The sequence below is a fragment of the Periplaneta americana genome, chromosome 7 (assembly GCF_040183065.1).
Source record: "Periplaneta americana isolate PAMFEO1 chromosome 7, P.americana_PAMFEO1_priV1, whole genome shotgun sequence".
Lineage (NCBI taxonomy): Eukaryota > Metazoa > Arthropoda > Insecta > Blattodea > Blattidae > Periplaneta > Periplaneta americana.
Genome location: NC_091123.1, coordinates 119361589 through 119386885, shown reverse-complemented (window position 1 = coordinate 119386885; position 25297 = coordinate 119361589). Strand labels below are relative to the sequence as shown.

Below are 25297 nucleotides of genomic sequence, written 5' to 3'. Positions count from 1 at the left end.
AATATCATGATGCATCTATTTTTCATTAATTGTGCATAATATTGATGCTATATTGATGACAAAGTGAAACGTTTTGAGGTTATGTAAGCAAATGTAGAGAATATCTTAATTAAGATCTTCATTTCTATAATTTACTGAGTGGCTGATATATGTAACTACAAAACTTAAGTAAGATAATAATATTGTTATTAAAAATTAAATATTTTTACACTTATTAGCCCAGTGGGGTTGGGTCTTTTTCATATACTTAATGGCGGTGTAGTGTAGATATTGATATGTCATTGTCTTCAGTATTGGCTCGACAGAGCGCAAAAATTACAGTTCCTAAGGAAAGATCAAAAAGTATTACTTACTGATAAAATAAGAGGCCTAGAAAATTTTGTAGTCTCCAGATCATTTCAGCAAGATCTCTTAGTAGGATAAAATGATTTTACGCTCTACATTTCAAGTTCTACATGCAGCAGCTATACGAAAATGCTATTGTTCGAAAGCTTAGCAAACCTGACATTTTTTTAACTTTCGCCTACAATCCACAATGACCTGAAATAGCTACTGCTATCGTCCTGACATTGATACTTGCGTTTTCGCGTTGAAACTCAAAAACTGAAGTTGGATAGGTTCAAGAGAAAGTATTTGGCCTAAAAAAATCTATAGAGAGGGAGTATGTTTCATTATTATGGAAACAAATAACTATCAAAAAGACAAGTATTCTTCATTGAAAATAAATCTGAAAAATTTTTATTTGAACGTCTAACGAACTTAGTTTGCAGCAGCATTTGCTGCACAAGCCACTAGTATTTTTTAATTCTCCAGTAAAATTATTTTTTTTTTTTACGTACGAGGCTGCTGTTCAACACCATCGATGTATTAGTGTTGGCGAAAAATGAGTAACAGGAATTTCTAGTAGGACATTAGATCAAGTTGTGTGTGAAGTTACAATGTGCTAGTCATGACATCGTTACTTCCTCTTGAAGAAGAAACGAGATAACCAGGCACACACTATTTTCCCCAAATATATTGTAAATTTCCCTCCATTGTTCTCAATATGGCTCCCTATTTCATCTGAGAAAAAAAAAGGATCCAATAGCTATGAATGAATATCTCAAGCCATGTCATCGTGGATTTTATGTATTATTGCCATCAAAATAAAAAGAAGCAATACTGAGCTTAGGTTCTAAAATGACGCCCTATTGCCTTAGGTGATGTATAAACCAATTTCTGATTCTTTGAATGATCCTTATTATTTTATTTTCATAGATTATTTTATTTAAGTTCTAGTTTAAAAATGCAAAAATCATGCCAGTCTGGCCATGTGGTGGAAGAAACAAAATAGTTTCTGTTTTTAACTTCAATTTTTTATTGTCTTATTGCACAATTTCTGTATAAGAATTTATTGTAAATATAAATATTATTATATTTGTGCGTTAAATGTGATAATAACATGTTTTTGATGTACTGTACTCCAACCACGAGAAAGTCTCCAGGGAATGAAATGAAGCGGGGTGATGCTGTGAATGAATGTTGATGTCATGAGATGTCATAAGGTCACATACGTGGGTACTCGTATCTCTACTGGCTATATCTCAAAGCACAATCCATAACACTGATATACACATTTTTATACTATACTAGTTACAAAATTAGATCACTGTTAATCTCCTGGGGCCCTATTCATAGACATTCTTAGAGCGGGTTAAATAGCTACTTCCGGTGGATGATCAGCGAACTAACGTTTTTCGTATTCATAAACTAGTGTTAGCGATAATACGTGTACTAAGAGGGGTTTGGCTGGCTAAATTTTAGCCCCCGCCGGTAGGCCATAGATGGCCGACTAGCTTAGCAAGATGGCTGTTATGATGCAGTGAATGTGGGTTATGTACGTCGAATTCGTGATGTGATATGTAGGAGGAAGACGTACCTACCGAGATTGGACATATTTAGAAAATATGAAGTACACAACATTAGTCAGGCTTCTGTAAGATGTATAATAACGAATGTGTCAGTAGCAACCACTGGACTTGCGCTTCGTTACGTACGTTTTCCTAGGGAAGAAAAACGAATAACACTGCGAGAAAGTTTGACGACATCGCAAGATTCTCTTCAGGTAATTATATTTCATGATTTGAATATTGTATGTGAATGCTTTCTTAGAGAAATTTGTACTGTACCGGTACCATATTGGTACAGTAGGCCTATTGTGATATTTCATCATTTTTAGGTTATTGGCGCCATAGATGGCACGCACATACCCATAACAAATGTAGGAGGAGAACTGTCACAAATATATATCGACCGAAAAGGATGGTATTCTCTATTAAACGTTCAGGTACGTACTGTAAATGAAATTACAACCCGTAAGAGGTTATGTAGACCAAGGCTGAAATTTTGGTGAAACTAGCGCTGAGGTAGTTCCGATGATTTCGATAGTGAAAATCGTTGAATTTGTGAGATATTTTTTGTAGAGATGCAGTTGGTCATATATGCAAGCCATTATAAAAGCCAAAAATAATCTAACCTAATCTATCACAGATTCGTATATGCAAGGTGTATAAGCAGAGTACGAAGAGAACCACCTCAGTGCTAGTTTAGCTTTTAATAACTTTATTTACATTTTAGATAGTAATGCATTATATTACATTATTTCAGTTAAATGGTACAAGAAAAAGGATTTGTAATTTGTAATTCTCCAGAAAAGCTACACTGAAGAAGACACAATAAAAAATCGCCTCAATGTTGTTGCCCCCCCCCCTCCTAACTAATTACTAATATAACATGCGAGAAGTCTAGGGAGAATTATTAGAGAAATGGTGTTATATTGGTAATAAATGGGAGTGTGGGAGCTACAACAGTGCATTACAGTATGTAAGTAACAGTACCCAAGTAACTATTAAACGATTTTTATGTTGAAAGTATTTGTGGCTGCTGACTAAAACCACATGTTTATTTGGCCTACTGTATATATGTCACGTAAGTCAGTGAAGCAAATATCTATTGTTCCTCCTTCAATGTAGCTTTTCTGGAGAATTACTAGGTCAGCTGTTAGCAGCTCTAAATATCAGAATGAAAAAAACTCAAAGAATAAAAACTGTTGCTTAGTTAAAAAACTTGAAATTTTTTACCAAATTGCACAAAAAAGGGATACATTTCACTTATATGAGTGACAAATCACATTCGTAGCTTTCATTTGTGTACCCACATGACAGTTTTTTTAACAGTTTTAATTTTTTATAGAAATGTCCTTTATGAAATTGCTAGTTAACACATATATTACCTTATTCATTTAAGGTTATAAGTGATGCAAGTTTCCAAATTCTGGATATAGTGGCACGTTGAAGAGGAAGTGCCCATGACTCTCGCATTGTCAATGAGATTAGAATTAAGAAGCGATTTGAACAGAATGAATTTGGACGCTTCATTTTGTTGGGGGATAGTGGTTATGGTGTACACAAATATTTGTTAATGCTTGTAAAGTGAATTACTCTACTTGCAATGTATTGTGTACTTTTGTATAAGCTTAACTGATGAATTCTATATTTGTTTGATAAAATGTCTAAACTTGTAAATTGAATTAATCTGCTTGCTATATACCTAAATTATTGTGTAGTTCAACTAATTGTTTATGCCTTTAAATTGAATTAATCTGCTTGCTAGGTATTGTCTTAATTCAATTGCCTATGCATGAAAATTTAATTGATCTGCTTGCTATCTTTTTATATCATTTTAATTGTTTTTATACCTATTTGCAGCTGCTCTCGGGCTTGGATTAGATTCCTGCTTGGACTGATTACCTGGATGGATTTTTCAGAGATTTTCCCCAACATTAAGGCAAATGTTAGGTAATATGTGGCGAATCCTCGGCCTCACCTCATCTTGCCAAGAATTTGTGTAACTCTTGACTTGTTCCATATCTTAAAGCTTCCATGGAACACAATAAATTAAATAAAAAAAATGAAATACTGTGTTATTATTCTAAATGATCATGGACAGAATCCAATGAAAAGTAAGGGAGAATGTTAAACTTTTGTATACCACGTAATGTAACTGTGTACACCAATCACACTATTACTTTCTTATATTATATGTTTTTTTTTTTATTGTTTAAGTTTGAAAGATTATCATTTTGTTGGAAATTATTTCATTCTAACATCTAAGAAAATATAAGATACTCTAAATTATGTGAACTGACTGCACAAATCACTGGTGTGCACTTTGTATTTTATGTCAATTTTATTTCTTATGAATCACTTATACATTCGTTTCTTGGGTTGCTATACCTGCAATATACACCTCAATTTTTAATATTCTAATTATTATTATTATTATTATTATTATTATTATTATTATTATTATTATTATTATTATTATTATTATTATTATTATTATTGCAGCAGTCCAGTACCTGTTTGTATCACTGAGCGAGTATCCCCAGCTTAGTTTGTGCAGTTCATTTCTGAAATGTTAAAAAAATGGACTCCAGAGAATTACAATTTACAAAGATAGTTCTCTTCAGCCTTAGCCATCTGCACAAGTTGGGAGATGCAAGATATGTCCGAGAAATAGGGATGGGAAGTGTAGTACAGAATGCCATGTGAGTGCAATGACCATTCAGACACTACACAGTAAAGGTGTGCATAAATTGTAAAGAAATTATTTAGAAAGAAAAAAGAGAACTGTTAATGATAATTTCTTTATAATATAAACGTTTCCTCGATAAAAGAGCAATAGTACCAATTTTTCATAGGGCATTTTGTAAACCTGTACTCATTTGCAAGCATATTCTGGAGTATACATGTAACCAGATTGGTGTAGGCATACATTTAGAGGTTGGTATACAGAAGGTTAATATACATACTATACCGTGTGACAAATTACTTTCTATGCTTCCTTATTTATAGAAGTCACTGAAAATCATTATAGTCCATATATTAACATCTTCGTCAATTCGAAGTAAAACAAAAAGTTGAAGTATGTGTAACGTGGAATGTTGCTAATAAACTTATATTTGAATCAGTAATTTCTGAAAGGGCTTTATTTCAAAATCTCATCTCCATAAAAATCGCCTTACTGCAGGATTAGGGCCCTCTGAGAAGTGCTGTGAATATTGTGAAGCCTGCATAGATCTGAATAAAATACATGGAATAATCCCCATTATCAGAAAGGCGTATTCAAGTGAGAATATGATAGCATTCTAAATTGATTTTAGCAAAAAGATTGGATAAAGTCCTTTTAGAAATGACTGATTTAATTACAGAGTTACTGTCTAATAAAAAAAAACTCTCACATAAATTACTCCAAGTATAAATAGTGCATCCAGTGCTAATGCTCACACGTCACTGAAACAGATGGCAGAATGCGATTATTTTTTAATAGGATTTTATGATAATATACCTTTCCATGACGTAGAACAAGTTCAATATAAAAATATTTGATTTTAGGTACTGGCACCATAGATAGCACATTCTTAAGTCTTGGAGAACTTTCACAAATAAATATCAAAGAAAGGTTAATATTTGAGGAGAAAAATTCGCTCCGGCACCGGGGATCGAACCCGGGTCCTTGATTCTACATACCAAGCGCTCTGACTACTGAGCTACGCTGAATTCAATCCACAGCACCAGATGGAAACCTCCTCCTTCAATGTTTCCCTTTGTGGCCTGACTCCAAGTTAGGCATATATGTTGACGTTTATGTCCAATGTCAACTGCCATTATACTAGGAGCGCACTCAGTTGAGTGATTTGTTGGCCGGGAATCCGCAGTTTAGTGCACAGTAAGCTGTACAGAAATATGAACTGCAGCTATGAGAATATTATAGACTTATTAATTGTCACTATTACAGATATTATTCTGTAGGACAAATTAATAAGTTTATAATATCAAAGAAAGGGGTAGTATAATGGAAACTCAGGGGTTCTGTAAATTAAATTAAAACTCGTATGTAGGTTTAAACTTCGCTTCATACAATAATTTTATTCATATTTTGCATATTCACTTATTTCTAAGATACAAACTATTGTACATTCTAAGGACAAAGGGAGAAAAGCCAAACAAAGCATATCAACATAATACAAGAATAAGCAAACGCCATTACAAAAAAAAAAAAAAAATCGCTTAGCATAGAGTGAGAGTATTAAGAAAATAAATATAGACCTTAATTCTTCTCCTCATTCCTAAGTTCCATATTCATTTCAGGTTGTAAGTGACGCAAATTAGTAACTTCTGAATGAGTTTCATGCAAAAATACAGACAAGTCACCAGTAAAATGATTACAAGAAATGAGTGAAGCATTGCAGATTTAGCCCTGCATTGGAAAGAATCCCGCGACCAGATATTTACTCTAACATACAGGCTACATTTATTCAATTTACCTGAAGGGGTTAGGTACAGCTTACAGCAGTAAAATTTTGCAAATATTCAACATTTTTTCCACCATTACTGTATCTTGTACAATTATGAAAATTAGTACGTGTAAAACACTGTCCTTCTACTATATGAAAAAAATATTTATGTATATATATTTTTTTCTAAATTCAAAATGTTGACAGTTCACTGTGCAGTGATGAAGCATTTCTCTCATAACTAAAAAACTATCCAACATTTTGTGACGAAATTTGTTGTGTATGTATGCATGTCATACCTACAATATGATGCAAAATCACATCTCTACCTTTGATAGACTGTCTGATAAAAAATAAATTCATTTAAAGAAGTGGTGAATATAAGTATTTTTTTCTAACACACAATAAAATATTATTTATTAAGGAATGTAGTTGAAAGAGCATGATATTGTAAACATGAGTTTCAGCAATGTAATAAAAGAGAGAACATTACACTAAAGTACTACATTTCCAGTTTTTTTTTCGTGCAACTCAAACCAAGAAATGGATTCGGAACACCTCAAATCTGTGCCTCAGTAGCTGACCATGACAATACCTTTGAAAAATATTGGAGTGCAAGAGGTCAAATGACTTTATTGTCAAATGCCTGGCATTAGAAAACAACATTTCCAGCTTTTCATTAGGCCCTCCCCCTATTCTTTTCTTTCTAATTGTGTTTTCTTAACATTTCCATTTCTAATAATAATTTTGCTTTTTTCAATTCATGGATCAATTCATTAGAGACTTCCAAGCCTAAATTAAAGACTCTGAATTAAATTTCTCTACTAATAACACCTTAATTGCATAGTTATAGACATAAGTGTAACTAAATTGCTTTAGGTAGGTACTTAAACCTCCATCAGGGAATATGTTCTAACTCAGGAACTACAGGTTCGATGAATGATGAATCCAGCAAAAACAAAAAAAATAAATAAGTACCGGTAATCTGTCTTATAAATCAGCAAAACTTTTAACCGACATTAAAATAAGAAAAAAGGAACACATACATATGTATAGAATTCACTAAACAACAATGTGAAAATAAAAAGTTGAAAACACTACTAGAGCCCAATATACAGTAATACTAATAGTCCTCAATCTGATGCAGTTGCCCCATTCAGCTTAGAAACTGGCCACAACTGTCCAGCAGCATATCTCCATCAAATAAACTTGTTACACTCATAACAATGTGTAGCATGCAACAACACAAATATAATAATGAACAAGGAATACTTACTACTCTACACCAAACTCCAGAAAATGATTGGGACAGAAGAATTTCAAGTTCCTATAAACTGCTGGGAAGCTCGCAAGGAAATGAAGTAGACAAGAACTCAAGAAAATTTCACTACTAGTGCTCTAAGTTACATCTCTAGTTCTTTGATTTGTCCCAGATAATTTTTAACTTTGCCTTTAATAATATTTTATTTCTAATAACAATTTTGTTTTCTGCAATTCATAGAACTTCTCATCACGTTTAATTTTTGGGCTTCATGCTTAGGAGGAACACTTCTTCATACTCTGTCATTCTCGATGATCTTGCAGCAGAGTCCTATGGAAAGACGAAAAAAATGTTAATCATTTGCATACTACTGTACACAAAAGATACTACTTATCAAAACTGTGAATTTTTTTAATTGTCTAAGTTTGAAAATTTATCAATTGTTTGAAATTATCCATTTGATCCAAACATGCAAGAAAATTTAATTTTCTGCAAAATGTACTATGATTCAAATGCATCCCACTTCATATTGCAGATCATAAATTTTAATTGTTATGAAGCACTTATACATTAGTTTGTTGGTTGGGTTGGAATAACTGTCATACAATGTATCACTCAATTTCTAGTATTCAAATTAATGTTCCCTTGTTTAACCATTTCATATTAGTGATACATTGTAATATTATTGTTGCATTTAATATTTATGTCTTAATACTAACTAAACTGTCCTTCATTAAAGAAAAATAGCCATAATTTTTCATCATGTACACAGTTGTAAAGTCCCATTCTGACCCAATGGACTGCCTTGAAATAATATACAGTACACTGTATGATTATTATAAACCACAAAAAAAGTAAATTAAAATCATCAGTACCAGTTGCAGAAGACACAGCTCTGCTGGATACATTAAGAAGATTGATTGATTGATTGATAATATTGTAATCATAAATAGGCCTAGCAATATTCTTAGGTATGAATGAGATCTTAAACTTACCTGTTGTTGATTACTGTAGAGACTGTTAACGCCCATTCACCTGGGATTGTGGAGACAGGATTTATTGCAGACATACGTGGGATTGATGATGATGATGGTGCAATAATGACATCCTGAAATAAGCATGTAAGTTATTAATATTAAATGAAAACGTAAACATAATACTTATTGTATTATATAGATCTTACATCAGCATTACAGCTATGAGATGTGGAACAAGTAAATTAAGCAAATAGCCAAAATATGTTCATTAATACATAGTAAGTATTTAAAACATAATTAAACTATGCATCATTTTGCAAAAATGAACATAAAGCAATTTTGTTAATTCTTTTCTAAATTTTTCCTCTTGACCCATCAAAGCTTTAAGATAATACATAAACAGTGAACGTTTTACAACAGCTGAGAATAATAGAGGTTAAATGGAAATCTAATTTGTCTTGTATTATATACACAGTGTGTTTAATAAATCATAATATTATATTATGGATGTTTTGATTTCTGACACGAAACATCATGTAGGCTACTCAAAGAAAGCCTAAGGTGGAAAATCTTTCTTGCACTCCTGTCATTATTCTTAGGGCTTTCTATTGTAACACAATAAGAGGTAATCTATGTTTACATCACCACAACTACAGATTACATAGGCGTATGAGGTTTTGTCTTTTCAGTGCTGTAATAAATATAAGTTTGATATATATTTTATAAATCACTTACTAGCGTTCTATAAACACACACGATAATGAAATTTTATAGCTGACCATCAATTTGGATTCTACAAATTTCTTATGCTTATGTAGGTAATTCTAACCTCAAATAATGCTATTTCTTTTGACGAAGTAGAGAAAAGGATATCTCAGAAATCTCTAGGCGTTCCTACTGCCCTTTAAAATAAGGTCTCAGTTTTGATAATTCTTGTACACAAGATATTAGGCCTACGTTAAGGCATGATTGATAATTGTGTGGGTTGACATCAGATGTTTGTGGCCCAATCTCCTATGGGTATTTACAAAGCCATATTATCCAAACTGCATTTATGGTAGTTGAGTATAGGCGTAGCTTGCATTTTCACGATTGTTGTGAATTACATTTTACTAGCATTATCAGCTATATTCCTACAACATATATTATTTACGTTATATTAATTAGGCTACCAAGTACCTATTCAGAGTAGCCTTAGGTGACATAATCATACCAGAGCCACATTAAACATTTACCATGAAGTAATAGGCCTATCTTACTTACAAAAACATGTCCTAAGAACCAAAAACACATACCTCATATGTTAACATTCCATATCGTTTAGTAGGCCTACGTCATCAATTTCGGGAGCAGGACATCCTCCACCAGTTGTTTTTAGTTATTTCTTCAACTAAAAGTAAATAAATATATACTGAATTAGAATAATTCACTCTTTGAAGTCCAATATTTCATAATAGTTACGTCAAGGCCTAACCTAAAAATATTACGTATAATATTATAACATTTCTACTTACATTTTCGACATTTCTTCTTGTGTAGTCGAATTCCCGCACGCTGCCATGTATATTCTTGCTGTTTTTTACCACAGAAGAAAAAACAAATAGTTTATTGTAGTTTAATATCGCCAATAACCTCACAAATAAACAGAAACGATTCGGAATCGCTTGCGTCTAAGCATGACAATTGCCAGTCTGCACATGCGCAGTAGCATTTTCAGCATCGTGTAACAGTTTCCAAAGCTAATACGCCGACTAATGTAGCTATAACCGGGGCTAGTTTAGAACGCTCGTAGCATGGGCTAGCGCGATGTCTATGAATAGGGCCCCTGGTCTTTTAATCCCTCCATACAGAAAATAACATATGCAGGAGAGCGCATGATTTTTAAACTGACGTTATAGCGGTAATATTATCTATCTACTTCGCTTCAATAGATTATGCAACAGTAAGCACATTCCTTTCACGGTTTATCTCCTGGTTGGAGAACAGTACAACGTTTTATGTACCGTAACTAAGTGATATACGACATTATTGCTGGGGGAGGATATAGGTTTTGGCTTCTTGTATGAGAAATACGAAAACCTGAAAGTGACAAATTACCTGAGATGAGATGAAATGTGCTGAAAAATAATGTCTGGCCAATATGAGGTGAAATTTAAATGTTTTGTGTGTTATATATATTTTTGAATTACTATATGGTTGTGAAAAGCAAACTACAGTAGTAAACTAGGATTAGAAATTAATGAGCAAAAAACAAAATATACGGTTTCGTCAAGGAACTCCCATCTACAAAATAAGATAATAAAATAGATAAATATAGCTTTCAAAAAAGGATAAATTCACGTATTTAGACACGTGTTTGACAAGTAATAATGAAATTCATACAGAAGTAGTAACTAGGATTGGTGCGGCAAATAGAGCATATTATGTCCTTCTACTCATATTAAGGAGCCAGATGGTACTTTATATAGAAATACGAAACTAAGAAAAAATTTTGAGGAAAATAATGATGCGTGGAGAATAAGGACCAACAATGAATTAAAGCAGCTGTATAAGGATTTGGATTTGGTCGCATTTATAAAAATTATGAGGTTAAAGTGGATGGGACATGTGAATAGAATGAAGGAAAACAGAAATCCCTATCAAGTCTTCGTTAATCAACCGCAGGGGAAGAGACAGAAAGGGAGACCTAAAGCTAGATGGTGGAATGATGTGTATAATGACATAAGGAAATGTAAAATCACAAGGTGGGACACAAGATCTAAGGACAGAGACGACTGGAGGAGGTCAGAGGAGGAAGCGAAGGTCCGTATTGGACTGTAGTGCCATTGAAGAAGAAGAAGAAGAAGGAGAAGAAGAAGAAGAAGAAGAAAGTTGTGAAAAGTGATATAACGTTGCTCCAGTGGACCCTTCATACTTAGTTACATATTTAGAAGACTTTGTCTAAATCTTCATCCACCTATTTCACAAATGAATACTGAATGACAACTGTGATTCCAGATGAAATGTGTCTCAGGTTAATAAAATCGAAATTTAAATGTGAACATGAATTCTGGCTTTGAAAGGCTGCTTGGGCTAACCTGCGGGCAGCTCCAGGTGATGAAGGATTTGGTCCTGTGAGCAGCGAGCTTGGCCACGGTCTCGCATAGCACCGGGTCCACGGAGCCGATGAGCGCCGTGGTGCTGCTGTCCGTCAGCGCCTCTAGCAGAGCCGTCAGCCCGCCCAAGATGTCGTCGCACACGGCTGAAACAATCAGTCATTTCAAGTTGCACTGAGATGTTGAGTTGAGTTTTGCAATTTACACTCATTGTCAGTTTTAAATGTTGTCTTTCCTTGTTGAGCACATTAGAAAGATGACATTACCTATTCTCAACATTTATTTCGGCATACGTAGGCCTAATTAATAAAGTTTTCAATTATTGAACGCTCTTGCATAGGCATCCGACAAGGAAAACTCAGTGCGCAGAAACAGCGGGCGTGACTCTCTCGCTCATATGACGAATGTCCCCTTTCCCAGTATGCTCTTACGCCTACTTCAGGGGGGGTGAGAGGGGTATAGCATGCGAGTAGCGAGGAGTCCGAGCTGAGTTTTCTTTGTAGGATATCTATAGCAGTACGCTCAAAGGTCAGTACAACCGATAAGTTCTCTTGGACCAGCAAAATTATAAATTGAAATGCCTCCCATCTGCTAGATAAAAAGCCACCCTATTGTTATCGAAATGACATCTGTTATCAAAAGTTCGAAATATGTGCTAAAATTATTGTGCGTCTTATTGAATCTATAGCAGAAGATTTCTCTCACTGGAAGAAAACGAATTTACAAAAGAAAGACCAACAACAGATTGTATGTTTTGTTTGCAACAATTTATACAAAATAGAAGGCAATATAATTTAGAAGAAAATTTGTAGTTTGTAGATTACAAAAAGGTGTTTTACAAAGAAATACGACCAAAGTTATGGTTGGTATTACAAGGTAAAGAGTGACTTATTTTTTAGATAGATGGATGGATTCATTCAGCATTATTATACATGCAGATGCACTACACTTTCAGAATTTGCCTTTAAATCCAGTGCATGGATATCTTTTTCGCCTCCTCACCTATATATTAAATCCAGCCACTCTCCATAAAACATACAGATTAATATGAAAATGGTACAAACAAAACACATTATATCATATATTCTAACCTAATATACAGATAGACATAAAAGTGTATAATTCAATAGTTAGCATTATCCCTTAGTCAGTTCGTATCATAAACTGCAACAGCTCATGTTCTAAGCTGTCTCGCCTTCAAGAGGAACAATCCAGTATTTTGTTCGCATTCTCTATTCCCCATGAGGTCAATACATGTAAGCGAACCCCTATTTCTACTTAGCATCGAGGGGGTAGATATTTTCTCCAGAAATATTTTGTTTCTTCACAATGGTCTAAAAATGTGTTCCCATATCTCATTTTCCACACATAATGGACAGATGCGATCTCCTTCTTCGGTAACAATTTTCTGACCCTTCAATGCCCCCAATTTTAGAAACGCCAAAACCGCTCTTTCTGATTTAGACAACTAATAAAAGCATTGTAAACTTCATACTTTATAGTACAAGTATAACAATAAATTGACAAACGAAAAACATTAACAAGACTAACGACAGAAATTGATAGTGAGCTTTGAAAATGGTGTCCCCTTTAGCCTGTGTACTGTTTAAGTTTTATTTAGAGGAAGCCATCAGAAGAAATAAAATGACAAAACAATAAAAAAAACACAATTAATAAAGTGAATTTAAATTGTATTTTATTTATTTCCGGTATAAAATGTAAAAGTTTAACAATAACAGCAATCATAGTAAATTCAAAACTCTTAGAAGAAAGGACATAAGCAATGTACTCAGTTTCCTGGTTGGAAATGCTAATGATGTGTGTTTTCTCGGCAGCAACGTAGGAGATCTTTTTGTCTTGTTCACTGAGGTTGCATCAAAGTAATGAAGTCTGCCTCCGGTTTTGGCAAACACTATCGACTGTTATTACAGATTAATTGATTATGGATAAAGGGTTTTAGATAAAGGCTCACACAACCGTGACAGAGATGCATTATCTTGAGTGTTTGTATTTCATCCACAAGTACCGGCATCTATTTTTCAGAATTTAAAAATAAAGTATTATTTAAAATAAATTTATTCATAAGGGACACAAGTATACCACAACTATCCGCTATCTCTCCCTTGGTTCATTGTATATCATCGTCATCATCACCATCTTTCGTGTGTCAAACTTCGAATAGGCCTACTTATAAAAAGTGACCGAAAAGTCACTGAGCACTGGACACACCATTTCGAACTTCGATTAACCCTCTGAGAACCGAGTGGGGAATAACACTTCTAATGAAGATACTGAGTGCTTGTTCCGTGGTTTTCTTAGTAGAGGCCATTTTGACTTTGCAATTTTGTAAATCTTCTAACTTGTTAATAGTAGGCTATTTCATAATTTTACCTCCATTTAGGAAATATGTTAGACTTTGAGAAAATTATTATTTTTCAAACATTTTATAACATCTTACAAACTTCTAACTTCTATCATTCACAGGAACATTCAGCAATAATCAGAACGATACTTTACGTTCAATATTCAAAACATGTATGTTTCAAAACGAAAAAAAAAAACAAAATGGTATTCCGTATTTGTAACATTCCCTCAACAATTAAAATTACAATTTATTTTAAGAAATTGCATAAGTTAGGGCTACTAATGAAAATTACAGCTGGTTCATACAAAATCTGACATCCCAATACAATTTATAAATGTTCCTTCCCTCTGAGAGTCTTCGTCTAAACATGGACATACGAGGAGATTGTTCGAGTTCATAACATCGGCACTACAATGGAACGTTTGTCAGTTGTGAGTATTCTCTCCCTTTAAGTTGTTCATTGCCCTCAGTTCCTACATCAGAGAGTATTCGCTGGATCACAATCTTCTTATTTCTTCTCATGAGGTGTATCAGGGCTTGCTGTATTTCGGTTGTGCCTGTTGTTTCCGTAGAATGGTTTGACGAAACTGCTTGGATGGCGGCTCTCGGGTCGACCAGTATTTTGCTATTATAAAGCAATTGATTCTGTAGGTGAGATGGTTAACTGCTAGCAAGACTGCATGTATTTCTGCATCAAAGTTAGTCGTGTGCTGCCCAACATGGGCATATTGAGAGAACAGTTTGCAATCTTGCGAATTCTGTTCAAGTGAACAGCTTCAAATACATGGGCTATACTATAAGCAGTAACATGAGTTGCTGCCAGGAAGTGAAAAAGAGGATAGCAATGGCCAAGGAAGCTTTTAATAGAAAAAGAAGCATCTTCTGCGGACCTCTGAAAAAAGAACTAAGGAAGAGACTAATGAAATACTTTGTATGGAGTGTGGCATTGTATGAGAAACATGGACATTACGACGAAGTGAAAAGAAGCATTTGAAATGTGGATATGGAGAAGAATTGAGCGTGTCAAGTGGACAGACAGAATAAGAAATGAAGCTGTGTTGGAAAGAGTGGGTGAAGAAAAAATAATGCTGAAACTGATCAGGAAGGTGAAAAGGAATTAACTGGGTCACTGGCTGAGAATAAACTGCCTACTGAAGGATGCACTGGTAGGAATGGTGAACGGGAGAAGAGTTCGTGGCAGAAGAAGATATCAGATGATACACGACATTAAAGTTAAATTACTGTTTTTTTATAGTTCAATTATTGTAATATCTGTTTTTTTCCTTCTTTTTTTACATTACACTCTGTTATTTAATAAAATGTCTCAACATTATGTGGAATGCCCCCTGAGCACGAGTACGTAACTTACTCTTTCTGGGAATGCTGGAGTGTTTTTATATAAAAAAGCAATATGTATCTTTGTTCTGGCAATAAAATATTATTATTATTATTATCATCATTATTATTATTATTATTATTATTATTATTATTATTATTATTATTATTATTATTATTAAGATATATGGAGCATATGAGGATACAAAGAGGAAGACAAGAAATAGGAAAGATTTGAGAAAGCTGGGTTTGCAGTGAAAGACCTGCCCTTGGGCTGAACACTGAATGATGATGATGTACTGATGATAGTGACATAGTATCTGGTGAGATGAGGCCGAGAATTCGCCATAGATTAACCAACATTCGCCTAACAGTTGGAAAAATCTTCGGAAAAACCCAATCAGGTAATCAGCCCAAGCGGGAATCGAACCCGCGCCCGAGCGCAAGTCCGGATCGCCAGGGAAACGCCTTAGTTGACTGAGCTACGCCGATGACTGTCTGTATACAAGATGGATGGTAACCTCTGGACCAAAATGAAACTGGTAATATATCATGAGAAGAAACTTGAAAAATATAAATGGTCCTTCTCTAACATTCACAGCCGGTTTCACCAACCTTCGTTATCGTTATAACGTCTCGTTAAATAATTTAATGACACGTTAGTCAGTTTTTGTGTTTCACCAAGTATCATTATTGCTAACGCATCTTTAAATTCATCGTTAATTTATTAGGACCTATTCGTCGCGTTAAAACAGTGACGATGCGTTAAGAAGTCAACAACATGGCGGACGTAATTATTCGATGATGAAGTTCTTTATTTAGAACTTCAACATAACGACGAACTTATATGTTGTAATAACACTCGGAATAATCATTTTGAAGATTTAAGTGATAAAGAATTCCACGAAAGCTACACATTATGGAAATAAGTAGTAAGAATGATTCTAGAAGAAACTGAATACCAGTATACTGTATAGGTTAGAATACGACAGAAATCACCCACTTAACGCCTCTTCAACAGATTCTTCTCGTTTTAAAATAATGTTGCGGGAAGTTTTGAAATAGTAATTTATGATATGAACGGGGTATCAAAAGCTGTATTATCTAGATATGTGAATAAATTATCAGACATACTACCAACATTACAATAGTCATTATTTCTATAGGCCTAATAAGCTTATAGCTAAATTTTATGTTGTCATAGACAACATAGATTGTGTACATGTTCCAATCGTATATCCTGGCAGTAATATAGCCAAAAGATTCTGCAATAGAAGATCCTATTTTTCCTTCAATATTCAAACAATTTCATAGGCCTATGTAACGCTCCGCATAGAAAAATTGTGGCTAAACTAGCGCTGAGGTAGTTTCCTTCGTACTCTGCTTATACACCTTGCACATACGAATCTGTGACAGGTTATGTTTGATTAGTTTAATTTTTTGTTATGCCTTGCATATACGATCAACTTCATTACCACAAAAAAATCCCTTATAAGTTCAACGATTTTCACTTCTACCTCAGAACTACCTAAGCGCTAGTTTATTGAAATTGTAATAGGTTAGAATACGACAGATGGGAATCACCCACTTAACGCCTCTCCAACAGATTCTTCTCGGTTTAAGATAATGTTACGATCTACACGGATAGCACAACATTCCAAAGGAGGATGCCTTTTAAATGAAAAGGGTGCAAAGAGATTTTCTTTTAGGAGACAATGGATACCCCTTAAAATCCAATTTAATGACACCTCTCCTGAATCCTGCCACACAAGTATGGCAAAATTGTTACAGGGTACTAATAAATCTGCATGAAATACAGTGGAAAAGTAGTATGCAATTTATGGAAGAGGCGATTTCCCGTCCTAAATTTAGGCCTAATATAACTGCTTAGAATGCTTTGTATATAATTAATTGTGGCATCAATTTTTAAGCTGTCGACCTTGTAGTCCGCTAAATTTTCTCAGATTTCCTTTAGAAGCTACAATTTAACTGCTCTACATTCCTATTATTTACATTTGGAAGCAGCTGTCTTTTTTTTTTTTTTAATTGCGGTATGACAACATACTGTATTTAGGAAGATGTTCTTAAAATTACTGCCTCTTACCCGTTTGCCTATGATTGTTTCCTCATGCCAAACAAAGTCAGCCATGATCATATGTAACCAATGAAATTCGCGATTTCGAAGCCATGAAAAACAAAACATGCAAGATACAAGTACAAAATCTCCTCGTTAGTAAATGCCTGTTAATTTTAAAGATACGAGGCTTGGTGAAATAGTCAACTTTTAAAGATTCCGTTAAAATTAAACGATCCATTTGTTGACAAGTCGTTTGTGCTGATTTAAAGAAGCTTGGTGAAACCGGCCATCACTGTTTTAGAGGAAATCGTTATGTTTCTATGAAGTATTTGGCAACATTACGACTACTGCAATAACTCTAAGCAAGCGCGGCCTGCACTTCTTACCTTCTCCTCTCCCTCTGCTGCATTCAGTCGGTAACGCGCGATGTTGCGCTGCGTTGGAAGATATATTTCAACGATTTTCACTATTATTCAATTATTTAAATTCATGGCTAAACGGTTTAATTTACGAAGAAAATGTTCAAGGCAATAACTGTTCAGATTATTATTACCTATCTGCTAGTGTAGCAATCGATATTTCTCCCGGGCCATTACCGCAATAGAGCGCTGCATACATTGGAAAAAGACTTGTTTTCCTGATTAACGGTGCTCTATCGAAGGGAAAGTGTAACAAAAGTTATTTTTTATATTCAACATGTAGAATCATCTCTTAATTTTTTTATAATGTATGTATTTATTCAAATTGCAAATGGGTAAATACCTATGACAGTGGTAACTAATTACACTCAATAATTAAAATCTGGCGCAGATGTTACCATCCACTATGTAAGGTAAATTTGCCTATTTCCATGATACTCCTAATCCCGTGATACTTTTTTAAAATTGTATGTCAGTCAAAGCTTTGACGTTCAACCATAACGCCAGATATCTTTCTCGAAAGAGTGCATCTTTCGCCTACTTTTGAGACATCGGTGAACTTCCTAGCAAGATACCAATCCCGTGACATTCAGTGAAAAAAACGTATCACGTAATTACGACTTTGCTCTATATCCTAATCCAGTTTGGCTCTCGTATAAGGTTTTCTTGAAATGTGTATTTTTCTGAAAAATCTTGAAATAGATTAACAGCATAGCAGTACTTTCTATTTATACTTATTTTGTCTCGATTCGCGTTCCTACCGCGGCTCATGCATTACAAACCCTCTGTGAATTGGAGTATTAAATTACTTTGATGTGCGCAACTCAATGCCTTCACAAATTATTTGAACATTGAAAGAGAAATCCGCTGTGTCATGGGGTCGTAATTGGATTTAACTTTTCTTCAGCCATTTCTTTCAACTTGGGTTCAACGCCACGTATAGTTAACGAGATGACTTAAAAACAGATGCGTGCACGTTCTATCTGTAAGACTGTAGTTCAGAGTTTTAGTGTTTCAGTCTTATAGAACACGAATTTTATATCCTGGAAAAATAACGAGATGACTTAAAAAACAGTTCATTTCATGTTTCTCCTCTGTGATTCCGTCTACAAATTCGTGGTTTCATTTTCCTGTGAATAAATAAAAATTAATAATTCTTTCGTATGGTCTGAAAGTACTTTTTCTTGTTTTTAGCAGTGATCTTGCATCCTAATCTCCAAATTACCGGAGAACATCGCTATGTCCGAATTTTAGAGTACCTATGTTGCAATCTGAACACGTATTGTTTGTCATGTAATAATCTTTGGCAATCTAGAGCTATGATATCATCTGACAAGCTGATATTGTATGTTGACGATGACATACGATATCCCTCGTGGGTAGAACAAGACTGATCACAGCAGATAATTGCGATTAACCACGAGGACATTGATACTCTACTTGTTACAACTATAAAGAAAAAGGACATATGACCCAAAGGTCTAATATTCTACTTATGAACAGGTAATATTGCATTAGGTAGAAAACCTCCTCGAAATTCTATATTTGGTTAAAATACTGGAAAAAGTAACCTAGATAAATTTAACGCCATTTATTAAACTCATAGAAAATAATAGCTAAAATTAAGTGAATACCACAGTTTAATGAACATTGACATATCATTTCGTTCTAACGTACATACTTTATATTACTTGCTATATGTTTAACTGAATTATGGTATTCACTTAATTTTACTTCTTGTTTTCTTCATTTTTAATATATGGCGCTTGGCCCACCATGGCTCTGAACTCTTCAATTGTAGCTACAAACACAAATTTATAAGACCTAAAGCGTTGTTTGAAATATAGTATTTTGTAACATTCCTGCTCTTTGTTAAAGAAGGCAAGCCAGATACGTCCATATTACTCTAGATTTATTTAACTTCAACATTAGGTTTTTAATTGTCAATTCACAGAAATACATAGGGTGAAAACTTTAGTGACATGTTTTGAACCATAACCATTAGCTGAAACACAAAAACAGTGGCATTTTGGAACAGGATCAAATACGAAGTAAGATTTCATTATTTGAACATTCATAATTTATGTGGATTGGATAGAGAAGAGGGTGTTCAGTAATTTTTGTATGAAACGAGTTAATGCATAAGAGAAGAAATGTCAGAGGGAAGTGAAATAGGGAGAGGAGTACGACAAGGATGTCCTTTATCACCTACTCTGTCCCTGGAGGATGTAGTGAAGAATTGTTTTCAGAATGTGGGAGGTGATAAGAGAAAGAATAGAGTGTATAAGATTTCCTGATGATATGGCGTTGTTAGCAGAGAAGGAGATGATATTGATAAGCTACTAAAGTTAAATGACAGCTGTGAATAGTATGTGATGAAAATAAATGCAAACAAAGCAAAGGCCGTGGAAATTGGAAGAGTAATAAAGAAGATAGACGTTCGAATTCCAAATGAGACAGTGGAACAAGTAAATAGCTACAAATTCTTGGGATGTATCATAAGTAATGCGATGAGCTGCTACCAGAAAGTCAAAAGAAGGACAACAATGAGAAATGAAGCTTTTAACATAAAATTGAGCATGTTCTGCGGCCTTCTGGGAGAAGAGCTAAGGAAAAGATTGCTTCCTCCATTTTAGAAACAAACAGTCGGGTAGTGTGCATCAGTGGTGGACTTTAGGCGATCAGCGAGACCCGAAAGCTATGATGCCTGCCTTTTACAATCCGTCACTCAGCAATGCTTGCCTACCTGTGTACACGTACCGGTCTTGAACGTTACTGTCTCAGCCGGGGAAGGTGGAGTGGGGAGTTAAGGGGTTGACTGCATTACTCAATCACTAACTCCATGCCTGGTGTAGAGTGTAACATTATATGAGACAGAAACATGGAAATTACGATGAAGTGAAGAAAAACGACTTGAAACATTTGAAATGTGGATATGGAGAAGACTGGAGAGTGTGAAATGGACAGACTGAATAAGAAATGAAGTTGTGCTAGAAAGAATGAATGAAGAAAAAATAATGCTGAAATTGATTAGGAAGAGGGAAAGATGTTGGTTGGATCACTGGCTACAATAGGAACTGCCTACTTAGTAATGCAGTGGAAAGAGAAGATTGAAGAATGCTGAGACTGCAATGAAAAAAAACTATGAATGAATGAAATAATTTTACTCATCCGGACCTTGATATACCACAAGGAAATGAAAAAAAAAAAACTTGTCCACAGAAATTACCACATTCGCACAGCTCTCAGATACGATACTAAGAAATCTAATTTAGTTAAAAATTTCCTATGTGTACGTATAGTAAAGATATAGAAAACGCTCTCGTCTATTTCTTCTATTTAGCAGTGAAATTTTTACTCTCAAAATAAAAGACATTAAACCCATTGTTATGAAATTAAATTAAATTATTTATTTAAAAAAACAGCACCAAGTTCGATGGTGTAATAGTTATTATTCCCATTTTTCATTTAGGAGGTCCGGAGTCCGATCTGAGTGGCCATCAATCCTGACTTGTGTTCTTCGTGCTTTCCGAAGTTCTTCCAGGCGAATGGTGTAATAATGCGGTGCCAAATTCAACCAATAATAATAATAATAATAATAATAATAATAATAATAATAATAATAATAATAATAATAATAATAATAATGATAGCAAAATGTAAATATATTTAAATGCATGCAATTCTAAGAGTTAAACAATCACAATTCAGTGTTAAATAAGGCAATTTTGACCAAACGAATGATCAACATAACAAAATGAAACTGTTATATTAAAAATAAAAATCATATTCTGAAGAAACATCATATTCTGTAGACGAAAAGCAGTCTTTCTGACAGTCGGTGTTTGAATATAGTCAATATCTGACAGTCCTTTACACTACGTATACTGAACTATGCTATTTTCACAATATACAATATCATAAAAAATGTAGGCTCACATTGATCCAATATTATTTACACTATTATACACAATTTACAAAATACTGTTATGAAATAAAATACCTTTTATTACAATAGGGGAAGGTGTTGTACCTTGGGTCATTCATCATTTCTCTGCTATCTGTGTTTTGAAAAATTAAATATTACAATCAAGTTACATATTTGTACACAAGAGTCCTCTCACAAAGCTTGGTGATCTTCAGATATAGTGGTTTGCTTTCTTTGTGAAGAAATTTGTTTTTTATCTCAGAAAGTATTTTATTTGTAGTGTGTTCTTAATTTTTTTTACGGGGCTGTGTTATAATTCAAGACATTTCCAATAGTAAGGTAAGATCTTTGTTTCTTTCTTGTTCAAATGGTATATTAGGTTATTGTTAGAATATAACCTAACTTTTGAAACATGATGTTCAGTTCACAATGAGCAGTAGTTGTACCTCAGTCCACTTGAAGCGTTGTACCTTGGGTCGACCCAAGGTACAACATTGAACTGATGATGAGCAGAAGTGTACAAATCATTATAAATGATTAGTTAATTTAATACTAACGGACACACCAGAAAAAGAAGAAATTGAAAGAAGTAGACTAAAAAAGAAAAACCCAGTACCGGTAAAGAAAACAAAGATGAGGCAGCTTTCAGAGAACAAACTACAGAAGAAGAACACGACATTGATGAATTAATATTACAGGATTCCAGTGATGATGACCTAACAACTTTGCTGGAAAAAGATAATGCTGATGACGATGATGATGGAAACTCTGAAGAAGGCATAAGAGAAGGAAATTATACACTTGTCCGTTTTGCTGGAAAGAAGAAAGTTTCACATTACATAGCAAAAGTGTTGAGTGTTGATGAAGAAGAGTTTGAAGTCCAATTTCTGAAAAAACTTCCTGACTCCAACAAGTTTGTTATGGCGAAAGATGATGAATATAGTGTGCCTTTAAGTGACATAGTCATGAAGCTACCGCCTCCCTGCCAACAAGGTTCATCTAAGAGACAAACTTCCCAACTACAATTCGCAGTTGATTTCAGTAGTTATGATGTTAAGTAGATCGATTTTGTGTTTGTTATCTGCTTAAAATGCATTATTGCATGAACATGTTGCAAAGGAATTGTATCTTTAATTTGTTTCCTATTATATTCTAGAAGTTTCGTGATTTTTAGATATGTACACTTTGCATTCATATTTAAGTTTATCCACAATTTGTATTCTTGTTTCTTTTCTTGTAAGCTAAATTTATAATGTGACCCAAGGTAAAACATCGGGTGACCCAAGGTACAACCTCATGTTGTACCTTGGTCCATTATACTTGTATACATTTAATTGAATATAAAATTATCAGAGTAATTAAATTCATAAATAAAGATTACCAATGATATCTCAAAGAGTAGCTTCATTTTATTTTATAATTTGGACAACCCAATAATCATAATATGGTAAAAATAAAAACTAAATGTCAAAATGACCCAAAGTATAACACCTTCCCCTACACAACACTATACATAAGCTTACTAATGTAAATAATGTTCGGTCAATGTAGGCTTACATTCTTTGTTATAGTGAATTAATTTAAACTGTAAATACACCGTGTCCCGCTTAGAGGGATCGAGAAATAAGTAATAATTTCAAGTGTAAATAATGGAGTTTCGGAGAATGTTGAATGCAACATAATGTGTGCGCCTTGAGTTACCCTCCAGACATCTAAGTGACGGTATTCAACCTCCTTCCAAATGTTCTAGCACTGCTGCATGTGTGTTGCGTTGTACCAGTTCCTTCAAAGTGTTAGCTCTGCCTCTTTGGTACACAGCATCATTCACAAATCCTTAAAAAAAAGGCCAAGTGGGTCAGATCGTATGACCTGATTGGCCAGGCAATGGGTCCTCGTCTTCAGATCCACCTATTCATGTACGACGAACACTGCGTTGTACTCGCGTAACAGGTTTTTCTTCTGCTAACCATAGCACACACTGAACTTTCAGTTGTGGTGTCCACATGTTGACTATGGCGTGTTCTCCTACAAAATGGCACCAGGCTTGTTTTAGTAACAAACAAACAAAAGTTACGCATGCAGCTGTTTTTAGACTCTGTTGCATAAACTTGGACAGTTTCTCTATCTTGTCAGATGTAAATCTCAACGATATCTTTATCTGGTTTTAAGTGGTGAGCATTTATTTCTCGATCTTTCTAAGCAGGACACGGTGTATTAGTGTATTTGTTAAAGTGGTCCTTGTTTTGTTCTGCTTCATTTTACGAGACAAGAGTCGCTTGAGCCTTCAGTCAAGTACTTCGCTTGTTAGATGCATGCGGTCGTCCACTTAAAATCTCCAGTAACACAATCTTCTAGCCTCCTGGGGCAAAGTATGATCCTTAATGATCGGATAGCGCTCGAAATTTATCGTTTTATGAGTATTGATACAATTATTTTGTGTGCACTAATCCCGTAACACACGCCCACCTTTACGTCATGTAGAGGAACTTAATGGGTCAAGTGGGGATTTTCTGCATATTACTGCCGTGTATTCCGTGAATCTGCTTAGGTTGAACAAAGCAATGTCGCTCATTGTGAGCAGAGAGGAATCGATAATTCCGTCATGCACAGATTGCAACATTCTATGACAGGAGTTAACACTCAGAGTAGGATCCGTTACATGAGCACTACTGATATACTGTATGTATGTAACTAAACCAATTTGTGTACTATTAACACAGTTCTTTACGACGTAACGTATACTTTAGTAAACAGTTTTACAGATTTTCTCTCACTCCGTTTAAATCTCTTTCGAACATATTCAATATTTCCTTCTGTAAAAATCTGATTGCACATTGCTTCTTATTAGCTGAAAACTCTCCAATTCCACGCAATTATTAAATAAAAACATAGGAAATTTAGACAGTTGCGTATCTTACGGGAAATTCCACCCAAACGCGATGATATTTTAGGTAAACCTATGGATTTCTTATAGGCCTATAGTGGAGTTCACGTAAGTTTAGTTCCTAAAAACGTAATATGGCCGTCTTTTCAATGTTGCCAACTACTGTCAGATATAATCAAAACAGATAAAATGAGACTGTTATGTACGGAAACAAGAAGAAGAAGAAGAAAAAGGAGGAGGAGGAAGAATAGGAGGAGGAAGAAGAGGAGGAGGCGTGCGTGCGTGCGTGATAGCGAGCGAAGTGCAAACTCACCAAAGTCAAAGCGAACACCTGTTGGGGGCAATATCGAAAAGAGTGAAAGAAAGGAGAAGGGAGGAGGAGCCGGGGAGGCGAGCTGGTGATTAGGAGAAGATAAGTGTGTTAAAAAATAAGGAACATTACGACTTAAGGAACTGGTAGGATTCAAGTGAAGGGTCAAGGTTAACGGGAAAGGAGTGAAGATATTAGGAGTGTGGCCAAGAAGGTAAGTTACGTGAATGAAGTGTTGTGTGAGTGAAATGTTACCTAGAAACAAGAGTAAATAATTGAGTAGAACTGAGAATGGACCAAGAACAATAA

At 34.5% G+C, this 25297-nt stretch overlaps 1 protein-coding gene and 2 long non-coding RNA genes across 4 annotated transcripts in view; 1 reads left to right on the top strand and 2 right to left on the bottom strand.

The window, feature by feature from the left end:
* The window catches only part of LOC138703394 (retinal guanylyl cyclase 2), a 1174702-nt gene that overhangs the window by 568259 nt on the left and 581146 nt on the right, over positions 1–25297 (bottom strand). Inside the window, exon 4 of the mRNA XM_069831228.1 lies at positions 11653–11816. Within this exon, the coding sequence (XP_069687329.1) occupies positions 11653–11816 (164 nt within the window). The remainder of the gene's footprint in view (positions 1–11652; positions 11817–25297) is intronic.
* LOC138703397 (uncharacterized) lies at positions 1832–3954 on the top strand. Of its 2 annotated transcripts, XR_011333146.1 has the most exons (3): positions 1832–2104; positions 2219–2326; positions 3747–3954. It is a non-coding gene; the product is annotated as an uncharacterized lncRNA (long non-coding RNA). The 2 variants fall into 2 exon arrangements; XR_011333145.1 differs by having other exon boundaries at positions 1832–2326.
* LOC138703395 (uncharacterized) lies at positions 7736–10266 on the bottom strand. The gene is made up of 4 exons (XR_011333144.1): positions 10090–10266; positions 9871–9965; positions 8594–8706; positions 7736–7928 (listed from the first exon to the last, which is right to left on the bottom strand). It is a non-coding gene; the product is annotated as an uncharacterized lncRNA (long non-coding RNA).